Source organism: Tachyglossus aculeatus, chromosome 5 (assembly GCF_015852505.1).
Source record: "Tachyglossus aculeatus isolate mTacAcu1 chromosome 5, mTacAcu1.pri, whole genome shotgun sequence".
In the NCBI taxonomy this organism is placed as follows: Eukaryota; Metazoa; Chordata; class Mammalia; order Monotremata; family Tachyglossidae; genus Tachyglossus; species Tachyglossus aculeatus.
The window spans coordinates 86,602,600-86,618,388 of record NC_052070.1 but is presented as its reverse complement, the minus strand read 5'-3'; the positions used below and the strand labels follow the sequence as shown (position 1 = coordinate 86,618,388).

Below are 15,789 nucleotides of genomic sequence, written 5' to 3'. Positions count from 1 at the left end.
TAAATACGATTTATGATGATGATGATGATGAATAAAAATGATGGTATTTGTTCAGCGCTTACTACCTGCCTAACATTATTCTAAGCTCTGGGATACATACAAGGTAATCAGGTTATCCCACATGGGCCCATTTTACAGATGAGGTAACAGGCACAGAGAAGTGAAGTGACTTCCCCAAGGTCATACAGCAGACGAGTGGTGGAGCTGGGTTTAGAACCCACGTCCTTTGACTCCCAAGCCCGTGTTCTTGCCACTAGGCCATGCTGCTTCCCAGGGGGTCGATGCCCTGGAGGAATTGCTTCCCAGAAGCCTCTTCTCTCCCTCATGCACTTCTCTGGCCCCCAGGAAGCCCGGGAATTTTCAACGCTGGGATCCCGCTCCAAGGAAGAGCCCGGAGAGCAAGCTCTGAACCCAGACTTGCTTCTTGGTCGGGCCCTGTCTGCTCTCTCACAGTGGGCGATTCATTGTCACAACTGGCCACCACAGACCAGCACCTGACTTCCCCAGTGTTCTCAGTCCTGGAGCGGTGTTTTCCTGGTAACTAGGCAATTACCTGTTGGCACTGATGCATTTCCCTTTTTTTCTAGGAAATTTACCAAGTCTTGGCCCAGGAGTTTACATTTTTTTTCCCCATAGAGAGTGCTTTCTCTATTCAAGCTCCAAATGGAAGCAACTGAGGCTATAATTACTCTAGCATTAGCACAGGAACATGCTGAGAGGAGAGGGAACAGAGCACCTGGGAACCTAAAAGCAGCCACAGGCCTAAATTAGCCACTGTTCCCATTCAGTGCCTCCTCCCTTTACTCTCTCTAAGACCTTCCTAATTTATCTCTTGTTTCTCACTCCTTTCTCACTCCTTCCCTCTTTCTCTCGTGCATGCTCTTCCACTCACATTTTCTTTCCCTTGCTGTCTCAGCGGCCTCAATCCCATCCTCCTCCCTGCCTGCCAATCGTAGGCAGGCAGACAGTTTGAAAGGAAAACCTAACTCGTCATTGAAAGCAATAATAATAGTAATTGGGGTATTAAGTGCTTAATATGTGCCTGCACTGTACTAAAAACTGGGGTGGATACAAGCAAATCGGGTTGGATACGGTCCCTGGCCCATGTGGGGCTCACAGTCTGTACACATTTTACAGATGTGGTAACTGAGGCACAGAGAAGTGAAGTGACTTGCCCAAGGTCACACAGCAAACGAGTGGCAGAGCTGGGATTAGAACCCAGGATCTTCTGATTCTAAGGCTCGTGTTCTATCCACTACACCTCACCACTTCTCTAGTCACTTTGGAGTGACTTCTAGCCACTTCTCAAGTCACTTTGGAGTGTCGGGCTGGGGAAGAGGGATTTTGGTCCATGCCTGGGATCCAGACCTTTCTGTAGGGGTGGTTTGATGGACAGAACCAGAGTTGGGGGAAACTGGATTCCTAATCCCTGGATGTACTTGTGACTGGTTCCACCATCAATTTAGATCTGGATTCCTCAGACCTCTAGGAACCAGAAGCAGTGTTGCTTATTGGAAAGAGCACAGGTTTGGAAGTCAGAGCAGTGGGCTCTAATCCAGGCTCCACCACTTGTCTGCTGTGTGACCTTGGGCAAGCCACTTAACTTTTCCGTGTCTGTTACCTTATATGCAAAATGTAAATTGAGACGGTGAGCCCCACATGGGACAACCTGATTACCTTGTATCCACCCCAGCGCTTAGAACTGTGCTTGACATATAGTGAGCACTTAACAAACACCATTACTATTATTATTATCATTATTATAACCAAGGGGAGGTCGCTTGCCCTCTGTCCTCTTATCTGGGGCTGGTGCTGCAGATGAGGCTGAGCCGGTAATTAGGAACAGGATGCTCGTTGTGGGAGGGGAATGACCGTTTATTGTCATATTGCACTCTCCCAAGTGCTTAGTACAGTGCTCAAATTCAATTGACTAAGTACTTATTAACAACACAGTAGGCCAATCTACTTTCCAATCTTGGGACTGAGGAAAACATAGACAAATATAACCTGTAGATCACAGGGTATCTCCAAATCTCATTTTAGCTGGTCTGTTCAACTCTTGATGACCCACATTATTGGGACAGAGAAGAGGCCCGGCCAATCCCATACTTGGAAGTGGTTTGGGGCTCAGTTGGATGTGGACGTGTATGTTTATGGGAGCTGGCCTCATGATTTCTGTGCTGATGGGGGTAGGTTGGCCTAGGTCAGTGATGTCTGGAGATGGACGGTATTCCAAACCACTGGGGAGAGGGTTAGAGGATTAGCAGGCTCGAGACAGAAAAATGTTTAAAGATTGGCCAGACATAATTGGGATCAGACTCTGTAATTGGACTTTCTGTTGACAAACCTTTCATGAGGCTGCTAGCAAAGGGCGTAGATGCAGAGTTTGCCTGGCAGCTCCTTTCTAGAGAGTGAGCTCCCTCAGGCCAGGGATCATGTTTACCAACTGGATTGTATTCTAAATCTATAGTACATACAGTACTCTGCACAAAGTAAGCACTCTATTCAATCAGTCGTATTTATCGAGCACTTACGGTGTGCAGAGAACTGTATTAATAATAATAATGGCATTTATTAAGTGCTTACTATGTGCAAAGCACTGTTCTAGGCGCTGGGGAGGTTACAAGGTGATCAGGTTGTCCCACGGGGGGCTCACAGTTTTAATCCCCATTTTACAGATGAGGTCACTGAGGCCCAGAGAAGTGAAGTGACTTGCCCAAAGTCACACAGCTGACAATTGGTGGAGCCGGGATTTGAACCCAAGACCTCTGACTCCAAAGCCCGGGCTCTTTGCACTGAGCCACGGTGTTTCTCAAGTGCTTGGGAGATTCGATCGATTGACTTTGCTCGGAGTTTGGTAAAAGGGGTGTAGCCAATGGGGAGATGTACCAAAATGCAGGTGGCAGAGGGAAGGGAAGCAACGGCCTGTATATCCACAGATGGGTAATTAGCTCTGGATAATCAAGAGCTCCAGCCCTGGGGTAGAGTAGGGAAGAGCCGGGATTGGTTCTTTACCCTTGTTCTGCCTCCAGCCGAGCGCTCATCTCCATTCTGTTCCTTCCCCCTTCCAGGGACGGGGGCTGATGCGGCCTTGAGCACCAAAAGCAACCACTGTCTGGATGCTGCCAAGGCCTGCAACCTGAACGACAACTGCAAGAAGTTGCGCTCAGCCTACATCTCCATCTGCAACAGGGAGATTTCCCCCGTGGAGCGCTGTAACCGCCGCAAGTGCCACAAGGCCCTGCGCCAGTTCTTTGACCGCGTGCCCAGCGAGTACACCTACCGCATGCTCTTCTGCTCCTGCCGGGACCAGGCCTGTGCTGAGCGCCGCCGGCAGACCATCCTCCCCAGCTGCTCCTATGAGGACAAGGAGAAGCCCAACTGCCTCGACCTGCGTAACGTGTGCCGGACGGACCACCTCTGCCGGTAAGGAATCTGAGCCTCTCTTTGTCTGGTCTGCCTCCTCCCGTCTCTGCCACCTCCTCATCCCCCGCCTCTGCTGCTTTCTCATCACCCCCCCATCCCGTCGCCTCCTCATCCCACTCTCTATCGCCTCCTCATCCCACTCTCTATCGCCTCCTCATCCCACTCTCTATCGCCTCCTCATCCCACTCTCCATCGCCACCTCATCCCACTCTCCGTCACCCCCTCATCCCACTCTCCGTCACCCCCTCATCCCACTCTCCGTCACCCCCTCATCCCACTCTCCGTCGTCTCCTAATCCCACTCTCCGTCGCCTCCTCATCCCACTCTCCGTCGCCTCCTCATCCCACTCTCCGTCGCCTCCTCATCCCACTCTCCGTCGCCTCCTCATCCCACTCTCCGTCGCCTCCTCATCCCACTCTCCGTCACCTCCTCATCCCACTCTCCGTCGCCTCCTCATCCCACTCTCCGTCGCCTCATCCCGCTCTCCGTCGCCTCCTCATCCCGCTCTCCATCGCCTCCTCATCCCGCTCTCCGTTGCCTCCTCATCCCCTCTGTCGCCTCCTCATCCCCTCTGTCGCCTCCTCATCCCCTCTGTCGCCTCCTCATCCCCTCTGTCGCCGCCTCATCCCCTCTGTCGCCGCCTCATCCCCTCTGTCGCCGCCTCATCCCCTCTGTCGCCGCCTCATCCCCTCTGTTGCCTCCTCATCCCCTCTGTTGCCTCCTCACCCCTCCTGCCCCCATCACCTCCATATCCCCCCTCTTTTGCCTCCTCATTTCCCCCTCCACCACCTCCTCATTTCCCCCTCCGCCGCCGCCTCATTCCCCCCTCCACTGCCTCCTCATTCCCCCCTCCGCCACCGCCTCATCCCCTCTTCACCACTCCTCATTTGCCCCCCCACTGCCTCCTCATTCCCCCCAGCCGCCTCCTCATTCCCCCTCTGCTGCCACCCATTCCACCTCTGCCACCTCCTCATTCCCCCTCCACCACTTCCTCATCCCCCTCTGCCGCCTCCTCCCATCTCTACGCTTCAGTTTTTGATCCTCCTCCTGTAATCCACTCAGGGCTTCTCTGCCTGAGGAAGAGGCAGCGGTTGTGGCGGTGCTGGTCTTGGGGCCTTTTTAAGGAGGCAGGCTGGGAGTTGTGCCTTGGGTAGCGGAGAGGGAATGCCTAGGGGGAGAGAAGCCTGGGAGCTCTGGCCTAGGAGCTGGTTATGAGGTGAAGAAAAGGATTATTATCGTTTTTATGAATAATCATTTAGTGAGCTCCCAGGCCTTCTCTTGGAGATTTTTAACAGTTAGAAAGTGTTCTCATCTGTTTGGTTTGGGCGAAGCCGTGACTGAAGGCAGGGGACAGGCATCCCCTGGTTCCTTCCCCAGCCTGAGAGTCCAGACTTTCCCTCTCAACCATGACTCAGATGGGATGGCTCCAAATAGGGAATTAGATCCAGCCATTACCCAATGGGATCCCAGTCTAAATGGACCGAGAAGTGTGCTCACCTACAAGTAGAAGAAGAGAAGGAACGTATCAAGTTGTTGCCAACTTGTACTTCCCAAGCGCTTAGTACAGTGCTCTGCACACAGTAAACGCTCAATAAATACGATTGAATGAATGAATCTAGCAGAGTGGTGGGAGACAACGGATATCGGGAAGCATTTTACTCTCTGAGGCAGGGAATGTTTGTCTGGCTTTTGTTAAACTCTCCCAAGTGCTCAGCACAGTGCTTCACACTTGGTAGGTGCTCAGTAAATACCACTCATGGATTGATTGGTCCTACCAATCTAGTAGTTTCTGTGAGGCCTTGCAAAGGAAAGGGATTTTTTTCTGGAAGGGAAGGATTTTTCAGACTTGGACAGCAAGACAAACACATATTCTTTTGAAAATGGGGAAAAAAATTACTATTTTTTGGGGCGCAGCAAAGGACCAGGAGACAGAAGAACTGACACCAGCTGTGTGACCTTGGGCAAGTTGCTAAGCTTCTTTTTGCCTCAGTTTCTTCATCTGTAAAATGGGGATTCATTATCGGTTCTCTCTCTCCCTTAGAGTGTGAGCCCCTTGTGGGACAGGGTCTGTTTCCAATCTGACTATCTTGTATCTACTCCAGCAGCTAGTACACAGGGGTTGGCACACAACAGGCACTTAACGGGTCTACCAACTCTCTTGTATTGTACTCTCCCAAGCACTTATATAGTGCTCTGCACTCAATAAATACCATGAATGAGTGATTGATATTATTATTATTGTTAGACCATGTCCAACCCGATGGTCAGTTGGGACTGGCCCCAGGGTGCAGCTAGGCACCTGATCAGTTGCCCCATTCCCATCCAGTTATCCAGAGCTGGTATTTATTAATAATAATAATAATAATAACAATAATAATGATGATGATGGGATTTGTTAGGCACTTAGCTGTTCTAAGCGCTGCGGTAGATACAAGGTAATCAGGTTGCCCCACATGGGGCTCACAGTCTTCATCCCCATTTGACAGATGAGGTAACTGAGGCCCAGAGAAGTTAAGCAACTCACCCAAAGTCACACAGCTGACAAGTGGCGGAGAGGGGATTAGAACCCATGACCTCTGACCCCTAAGCCCTTGCTCTTGCCACTAAGCCACGCTGCTTCTCATATTTCTGGAGTCAGTGTTTTGGAGCGTCCCACGGCGGCCTCCACTTCTGGTGTTGCTGGCTGAGGTAGCAGCCCACCCCCGGGAATGGGAATGGCTAACCAAGAAGATGGGCACGAGGGCCTGAAGCAACCCCCACAGGAACTCTTTGGATTCCTGTCAGTAACATTTACTGAATGCCTACTGCGTGCAATGCACTGCATTAAGCTCTTGGGAGAGGACAGTACAGTAGAATTGGTAGACACAATCTCTACCCTCAAGGAGTTTACGTGAACAGCACTTTTCTGCTGCTTGTCCTTGTCCCCAGGAGGAGCGGGATTGACTCTTCAGGAGTTGGAGACAAAAAAATGGAAGACTTTTAATGACCAATCCTACCTCTGCTTCCTTTGAAAGGCCTGAGTTGGTCCAGTTGGAGATTTTACCAGTGACTCATGAACTTTCTCCTGAGAACCATGAGCCAAGCTGGGCCTGTCACACTGGGGTTATCAGTAAGATCCTTTTGAACACCCCTCTCTGTCACAGGACTCTAGGTATACCGGTGACTCCCTTGGTGTGACTAAAGGCTGTATTTTCACACTTAATGTAATCATGTTCATTGAGGGCTTATTGTATGCAGAACACTTGTACTAAGCAACTGGGAGAGTACAATGCACAGGGTTGGTAGACCCATTCCTTTTCCCCAGTGAGTTTATAGTCTAGAGGATGCACAAAAGTGGGAGTTGTGTTGTGGGAGAGTTGGGAGTTACTAGGGGAAAAAAGGAGAAGAAGTAGGGGAGAGAGTTCCCCAAACAGGAGAAAATGTGGAGCAGGAAGCAGGGGATTGGCTGAGGCAGGTGGATCCAGCTTTTATTATTTGTCCCTCATGAACTAACCTAACTGCACCTGGTTCTCCATTCCCCAACTTCACACCCCTTACACATTTCCTTCTGCCTGGAATTCCCTTTTCTGTCAAACCTACCAGTCCATGGCTCTCCCCATCTTCAAAGTCTTCTTGAAATCCCTCATCCTCCAAGAAGGCTTTCGTGATAAATTCCCCAAATCCCAAATTATGTCAACCTGGCCACCATCTTAAGCACTTTTGTATTCGTACTCCTCCTCAGCTCTGATGGATATATGAATAGTGAATGATTTAGGAAGCCACTTCATCCTGACATATGCCTGCTTGCCTATTTTTTCCTGCTTCCACAACGTGCAAATCATTTATGCCTGCCTCTGTTCCCCATTAGACAGTAAGGTTGCTGAGGACAGGGACCGTGTCTTTTTGCTTTCAGTGTAGTTTCTCTAGATTCTGGCACTCAGTGAATGTCGCTGGTTGGTTGGCTGAGTGGATGGGAAGTATTAAGGCTGGGCTTAATCTTGAACGGACTTTCCAGGCCTCACCAGGCGTGGGGTCAAAGGTCACTTCCAAGTCTGGAAAAGTGAGCGGGCCAAAGAACGGGACTGGTGGGGGGCGAGGAATTGCCTTCAATATAGAGATTGGCAGAGCTAGAGACAATAAGGTTGGGCAATGAGTCAGGATTCAAGCAAAAAATTCCATCAGGGTTATTTTTCCTACTCAAATGTGGTTCAGAAGAAGCAGCGTGGCCTAAAGAAAAAAGCACAGACCTGGGAATCAGAGAACTTGGGTTCTAATCCTGCCTCCGCCACTTGCCTGCTATGTGACCTTGAGCAAGTCACTTCTCTCTGCCTTCGTTACCTCATCTCTAAAATGGGGATTGAGACTGTGAGCTCTGTGTGGGGCAGGAACTATGTCCAGCCTGATTATCTTGTATTCTTCCCAGTGCTTAGTACAGTACCTGGCATATAGTAAGTGCTTAACAAATAACATAAAAAAATGACTTCTACTCCCTAGAGAGGAATGCACAGGACTTGGGGTAATGAAAAAGGTGCTTCTGGTGGTCATTGCAGTGGTCAGATGAGCCAGGCATTTTTGGAGGGATGTTCGCCCTTGCCTCTTGGTCAGACCAGACCAGAGCTACCCTGGGTAAAGTTGGTTCAGGACAGTGATAGAGCTTGTATTCCGAATGTGCTCAGCCAGGGCTCGAGGAAGCAGCACTGCAGAGCATTAATTACAGACCTGTTCCAGCATGAAATTAAGTTTAGGCTGAGATTGGGTCGGGGGAGAGAGAGATTGAAGACTGCAATGTGTTTCCAGTTTTTATTTTCCATCTTTGAAATTGTGGTCTTGGAGAAGTGAGCTTGCTTTGGGGTGGAAAGGGATGAAGGGATGGATGTATGGGGCAGAGAAAACAGAGGAGAGGAGGCTGATGTTCTATTTCTATTTGCACTGTTGACTGACTGGGGGAGTATGGATTAAAACTTTTTTATGGTAAGCACTTACTGTGTGCCAAGGTACTTTACTAATCACTGGGGTAGATACAAACTAATGATAATAATAATAATAATAATGGTATTTGTTAAGTGCTTACTATGTGCCAAGCACTATTCTAAGTGCTGGGGTAGATACGGGGTAATCAGCTTATCCCAGGAGGCGCTCACACTTTAAATCCCCATTTTACATACAAGGTAACTGAGGCACAGAGAAGTTAAGTGACTTGCCCAAGGTCACACAGCAGACAGGTGGCGGTGATGGGATTAGAATCCACGTCCTCTGACTCCCAAGCCCATGCTCTTTCCACTAAGCCACACTGCTTCTCTATCAGGTTGGATACAGTCCGTATCCCACATTGGGTTCACAGTCTTAGTCCCTATTTAACTGAAGAGGTAACTGAGGCACAGAGGAGTTAAGTGACTTGCCCAAAGTCACACAGCAGACAAGTGGAGGAACTGGGATTAGAATCCAGGTCCTTCCGACTACCAAGCCTGTCCTCTATCCACTAGGCCAGTCTTCTACAGGTTTAAATTTACTTTCTTCTTCTTCACTTCCCTCTCCTTTCCTCCCCTCACTGCCCTCTCCTTTCCTCCCCTCACTTCCCTCTCCTTTCCTCCCCCCACTTCCCTCTCCTTTCCTCCCGCCACTTCCCTCTCCTTTCCTCCCCCCACTTCCCCCTCCTTTCCTCCCCCCACTTCCCTCTCCTTTCCTCCCCCGACTTCCCTCTCCTTTCCTCTCCCCACTTCCCTCTCCTTTCCTCCCCCCACTTCCCTCTCCTTTCTTCCCCCCACTTCCCTCTCCTTTCCTCCCCCCACTTCCCTCTCCTTTTCTTCCCCCTACTTCCCTCTCCTTTTCTCCCCCCTACTTCCCTCTCCTTTTCTCCCCCTACTTCCCTCTCTTTTCCTCCCCACCATTTCAATCTTTCCTTCCCCCAACTTTTCTCTTTCCCCCCAACTTTCCTCTTTCCTCCCCTGCAACTTCCCTATCTTTTCTCCCCCCACCATTTCCCTCTCTCTTCTCTCCCTTCCGATTCCCCCACTTCACTCTCTTTCTCCCCCACTCCACTCTCTTAGAACAATGGATGAAGAGCTTTTCATACAGAGTTTGGAGATCACAGGGGTGGGAAATCAGATCCCTGACACCTCTGGATTGGGCCTGGCCATGGGGGCTGCAACCCTTTCTGGGATTGTTGGTTCCCAACCCTTGAAGAACTCCTCCCAGCACCCTCCATGGCCCCATAACCTGCCTGTTTCTGTCTTCGGCAGAAGTGCCTGCCCTCAAACCCAGAGCTTACCCAGGCTGATACCAAGGCAGAGCTTAGAGTCCTGGCACAGAGTCTTAGGGCAGCTCTGTGGTGCACACCCTTGCTGCCACTAAATGAAGGCGAGTCCACTGATTAGCTGTAAGGCGCGCTAAGTGGCAGATGCAATACATCATTGGTTTGATATTTAACAGACTCCCCCCTGCCATCCAATTGAATGTCACTAACAATAAAATACTGAAGCATTTCCTACATTCTAGGCAAATGAAGAAGCCTTAGGTTAAATCTTGACTGTCCCTTGAAGGGCTGCAGAGTTAATTGTGTGGCCTCCAGACAGACTTTGGAGAAGGCTTCAGAACAGTTCTCTTCCCTTCAGGTTTCACTCTGAATTCAGCAAGCAGGAGGAATCCAGGGGCCTGGTTTGAGGGGTGTGGGCTTGTTGGCTTGAAACTTGGGCTCTCAGCTCAAACTGATTTTAGTGCTCAATTCAGAGGACAAGCCTTTCCCTGGGCCTTACTCCCACTGTGTCTCTAGCATTTTTCGCTTTGGCTAGTGGAAGGAAGTAAGCTCGTGGTGAGCAGGGAATCTATCTACTCTATTTTATGTTGTATTTGCCCAAGCACTTAGTACAGTGCTCTGCACACAGTAAGTGCTCAATAAGTAGGATTGACTGATTGAGGATTTGGGAATTCTGAGAGGAGAAGCTTTTCCTCCTAGGGTTTCCAACTGAGTGGTAAAATCCCTGCACCTCCCTGGGAATGCACCAAGGGTACATGGACTGAACTCCAGGACATTTTCTTCTCCCAGTCTCATTCAGTGCACCTCTGCACCTTCCAGCCTCCCAGGGTAAGCTATCTGCCTCATTATTTGTCTTAAGTGGATGTATCCCATCAGAAGAGGTGTGGTCACAGCTTTTGTGAGTTCTGTTCGTTCTTGGAGAGGCCTTTGGAAGTAATCTTTTTCCCCTTGGTCTGCCAAGGGTGCCAAGTTTATAAATATCTCTGGACAGGCACTACTCCGTTTCTGACTTTCCCGGGATGGATATAAATGGAAATTCAGACTCGGGTAGCTCTTATCGTCTTGGTCACTGAGGAATGGGTACAGGGGAGGGTGGCACAATGGTCTGGACCCAGGCCCGCGAGTCCATACTGCTGGGAAGCAGAGGGGTGGCAGGCTTAATCTTCCCTTACCCTAATATAGCATTCCCCTAATATTGTAATTATTTAGTGCTTACTATATTCCAGGCACTGGACTAGATGCCAGATATTCAAATTAAACACAGTCCCTGTCCCAAAAAGGGCTCACCATCTAAGAGATAGAAAGAACAGGTATTTTTCTGCCATTATACAGATGAGGAAGCTGAGGCATGGAGAGGTTAAATGACTGGCCCAAGGTCACACGGCCAGGTCCAGAGGCATAGCTGGGACTGGAACCTGAGTCTCCTTCTCCAAGAGCTGTGTTCTTTGCACCAGGCCATACTGCCTCTTGAAAAAAATTTCCAAATCAGCTAATGGCACCAAGTGCTTTGGGTAGCCCTCCTCTTTTGCCTAATTTTGGGGGTTCCAAGCACAGAGGGGTAATTTCCCCTTAGAACTCTGAGCCTTTTCTTTTGCTGCTCCCTGTCTCAGTCGTCTTAAAATTTTTCTAAAATGCTACGTGCCAATAGGCTACCTAATTTAAAATTGGCCCTGCTTAATGGAAATTTCCATGCGGGGAGGGGTTTCTTCCAGAGACACAGATGACTGGTGTTCCTTGACCTTCCATTTCCCTCTGACCTTCCATAAAACCATCCCTCCCCTTTCTTCTTCTGGGAAGAGAGTCTTCCCCATCACATGGGGTACTTTGAGACTACCAAGGCTGGAGGCAGATCAACATGTGGTGAGAGAAGCCCTGATTGAGAGGTGAGCTGGGCCAGGTTAACGGGGAAGTTACGTTCCTAGGGCTAGTTTATGGTCAGTTGGGCGTATCTGGATTGTGGAGGTGCTTGAATCTCCTCTGGAAGAATTGACATGTGGAAGTTGAGGGCTCTTGGTACCCACAGGCTTCCTGGCAGTTGGAGAAATGGAGCTGTTATTGCAGGGAGGGAAGTTCTTGAAAGGATGACTACCTAACTTTTTGTGCCCCAGCCCGTGATACTCTGAGGCTCCATCCCCCTGTTGTCTCCATTGGTTGGCCTCATTGTAGCCCATGTACATGAAAGTGAGCTTCTGTGCATAAGCAGGCTGCCACATTTCTTGGAATAATAATAATAATGATGATGGCATTTATTAAGCACTTATTATGTGCAAAGCACTGTTCTAAGCACTGGGGAGGTTACAAGGTGATCAGGTTGTCCCACAGGGGGTTTCACAGTCTTAATCCCCATTTTCCAGATGAGGTCCCTGAGGCCCAGAGAAGTTAAGTGACTTTCCCAAAGTCACACAGTTGACAATTTTGGCGGAGCCGGAATTTGAACCCATGACCTCCGACTTCAAAGCCCGGGCTCTTTCCAGTTAGCCACGCTGCTTCTTGTGCTTCTCGAATATTAGAAGCCCCATGGGATCACAGCATGGGGTCTCCCAAGGGTCTTTTGGGGCCTGAGAAAAGGCTGAATAATTCCCCCACACCAACTATTCTCCACTTTTATAAGATAATGGGCCTGGGCATGAAGGAAGAATACCTTTGGTGAACGATGTATCCATTTCTTACTTTTATAAACCCACACTCCTTCAGGGTAAACCCCATCCTGGACTGTGAAATGTCTAACTCCTATCTATCGTTCCTGGCTCGGAAGGTTGTGACAATCCAACTGAAGCAGGAGGCAAGATGAGTCGAAAAGGCAAAGGAAAGAAAGAAGGAAGGGATAATAAAGCAACAGACCCTACAGAGCTTGCGATTTGTGCACACGGTGCACGGTGCCCAAAGGGAAAGACAACCAGGAGGAGAGGAGGAGCCCCTATGTGGCAGTGCTCAGGAGTAGTTTTCCATGGTAGAGTTCAACAGCTACTGAAAGAAGAAAGGAAGCTTCTATATGAAATTCTAGACTGTAAACTCATTATGGGCAGGGAATGTCTGCTAATTCTTTTGTATTGCTCTCCCAAGTGCTTAGTACAGTGCTCCACACATCGTATGTACTCAATAAATACCACTGATAGATTGAAACTTGTGGTCTCAGCCCCTGGGGACAAAATAGCAGGCTAAGGCAGGAATGGGGTCCCTGGATGCAAAATAGACCATGGCCCAGGGTCTAGGTGGGCCTCCGGGGCATGCTGAAGGCCTTAGAAACAAAAATACTCCGGGTGAGAAACCGTAAGTGTAGTGCTTTCCCCAGGCCCTCTAAAAATATATATATTTTATATATGTATAATGTAGTAGCCATGCAAATGGATATTGTGGAGGGTAGGAATTGGATAAGTGGGGCCCATCAAAGAGAATTCTAGATGACTGTATGCCTTGCTCCTCCCCAGATAGCCATAGGCCACGTGGGGCCTCAAAATCGGAAACAAGGCCTTGGAGGGAGAAGGGCTAAAATTAGACAGCACGATCTATTAGAAAGTGCAAAGTCCTGAGAGATGGAGGACCTGAGTTTTAATTGCAGCTATGCCATTTGTCGGCTGGGTGACCTTGGTCAAGTCTCTGTACTTGTGTTTTCATCTGTAAAATGGGGTTCCAATACCCGTTCTCCTTTCTACTTAGACTGTGAGCCTCTTGTGCAACATGATTATCTTATATCTACCCCAGTGCTAAGGACCATGCTTAGCACATACTAAGCATTTAACAAATACCTCTATTATTAATTACTCTTTCTGCCGTGCCACTTGCTCCTGGGCCAGAGTGAGAGCATCCCCTCCACTATATTTCCTAAGTGTTTTCTTCCTCTGGGGGAGTTTTAAATAAACCAAGCAAGGATCCTTGGCTGCTCCTCGTTAATCCTTCCTTAATTCCAGGAGGGCCGATTTGAAATCCCCAAGAAATCAACAAGTTGCAGCTACCAAGTTGTAGTCAGTGAACGGATAAGACTTGGGGATTGCTGTGGAGGTAATTAAAGCTGCCAACTTTCCTCCCTGGTGGGACGAGGCTTGGAGACGTAATTATAGAAGGTCCGCTGGTGATCTGAGCCATTCTCTCCCAGCGGCTGGACAGCAAGGGAGGAAGCCGGCACTGGAGGCTCCAGCATTTCTGCCTGGACCCCCTTCTCTTTGACAGTGAAGTGAAATGTGGCAGGGGATGAAGAAATCCTTGCCACATTCTCTCCCTTGTGTTTCTGCGGAGTGGGGAAATGACTAAGCCCCCTTTTCCTCAGCTCCCCCTTCCCCTCCACCTCACCCCGACTCACTCCCTTGGCTCTACCCTTGTGTATGTATGTACATATCTATAATTCTATTTATTTATATTAGTGTGCTTTACTTGTTTTGGGGTATGTGTGTGTGTATATATCTCTAATTCTATTTATTTATACTGATGCCTGTTTACTTGTTTGGTTGTCTGTCTCCTCCCTTCTGGACCGTGAGCCTGTTGCAGGCAGGGATTGTCTCTCCTTATTGCAGAATTGTATTTTCCAAGAGCTTAGTTCAGTGCTCTGCACACAATAAATATGATAGAATGAATTGAATGAATGAGAAGAATGTCTCCATTCTGGGGTTTGTTCCGAATGTTGAATTTATGTTGGGCCATATCTTTAAGGAGCATTAAAAATAATAACCACCGTTGTATTTGTTAAGTGCTTACATGTGCCAAGCACTGTACTAAGCCCTGAGGCAGATACAAGTTTATCAGGTCAGGCGCGGTCCCAGTCCCACAAGGGGCTCCCAGTTTTAGTAGGAGGGAGGACAGGTATTGAATCCCCATTTTATAGTTGAGAAAACAGAGGCACAGAGAAGTTGTGACTTGCCCAAGGTCACACAAAAGGCAAGAGGCAGAGTTAGAATTAGAACCCAGGACCTCTTCCTCTCAGATCCATGTTCTTTCAGGTCCAGTGTAGAGAAGGTACACTGCTTCTCTAATGGGGCTGGAGGACAGTGTGGAATGAAGTATCCAGTGCCAGTAGATAAAGATTAAGGTCCTACTTAGAGCAGGGGTGGCTTAAACACTCTCCAATTCAGGAAATTCTTCTAATAATAATGTGTTATATTTAAGTGCTTCCTATGGGCCAAGTCCTGTGGGGTAAATACAGGATAATCAAATTGGAAAAAGTCCAGAAGCAGCATGACCTAGTGGATAGTCTGTGGGTTTGGGAGTCAGTAGGACTTGGGTTCTAATCCTGGCTCCGTCACTTGTCTGTTGTGTGACCTTGGGCAAGCCACTTAACTTCTCTGTGCCTGGGTTACCTCATCTGTATTATGGAGATTGATACTGTGAGCCCCATGTGGGACACTTGTCAGCTGTGTGACTTTGGGCAAGTTGCTTAACTTCTCTGTGCCTCAGTTCCCTCATCTGTAACATGGGGATGAAGACTGTGAGCCCCCCATGGGACAACCTGATTACCTTGTATCCCCCCAGCACTTAGAACAGTGCTTTGCACATAGCACTCAACAAATACCATCATTAACATAGTCTGGGTCGAACCAGGTGAGCTTGTTATCTACCCAAGCACTTACTACAGTGCCTGGCACAGAACAAATACCATTTTTTCCACATGGGACTCAGAGCCTAAGGGGAAGGGAGAACATATATTACATCCCCATTTTATAGGTGAGAACACTGAAGCACTCAGCAGGTAAGTTGTCACACAGCAGGTAAGTGATGGAGCAGAGATTACAAGCCAAATGCCCTGGGCTCTAGTCACTAAGCCATGAAAATTTCTGGGCCTCCTTGCTTGATTTCTTGGAGGTGCACTTGTCCCCTTTCCTCCATGATTTGTGAACTCCTTGCCAATCTGTCCCAGCACCAATAGAGAGAGCAGACTTAGACTGTGCTGTCGAAGGAGCTATTACATCTACAAATGTGAGGGGTCTGGGGGGAAGAACTCTTTCCTACTTGCACAGTTTGTTCATGAAAATTCATGAAATTTTTCTGGTTCTTTATTATTTGGGTGACCATGTCTCAGGCTCCCATGTTTAAAGGGGAAAAGGATGTCCTTTCTCAGATAGGACCTGACCTGAATTTTTTTCACCTGGACATGGTGAGGGTGTGCACTGAGCCATCCACAATCTCTTGCCCGCTCCTCTTTG

The 15,789-nt window shown here is 48.7% G+C and overlaps 1 protein-coding gene across 3 annotated transcripts in view; it reads left to right on the top strand.

Annotated features, from left to right (window-relative positions):
- Positions 1-15,789, top strand: part of GFRA2 (GDNF family receptor alpha 2) — a 144,399-nt gene that overhangs the window by 34,833 nt on the left and 93,777 nt on the right. For all 3 annotated transcript variants that reach the window (XM_038747227.1, XM_038747226.1, XM_038747225.1), the window contains one exon: positions 3,072-3,426. In XM_038747227.1, the coding sequence (XP_038603155.1) occupies positions 3,072-3,426 (355 nt within the window). The remainder of the gene's footprint in view (positions 1-3,071; positions 3,427-15,789) is intronic.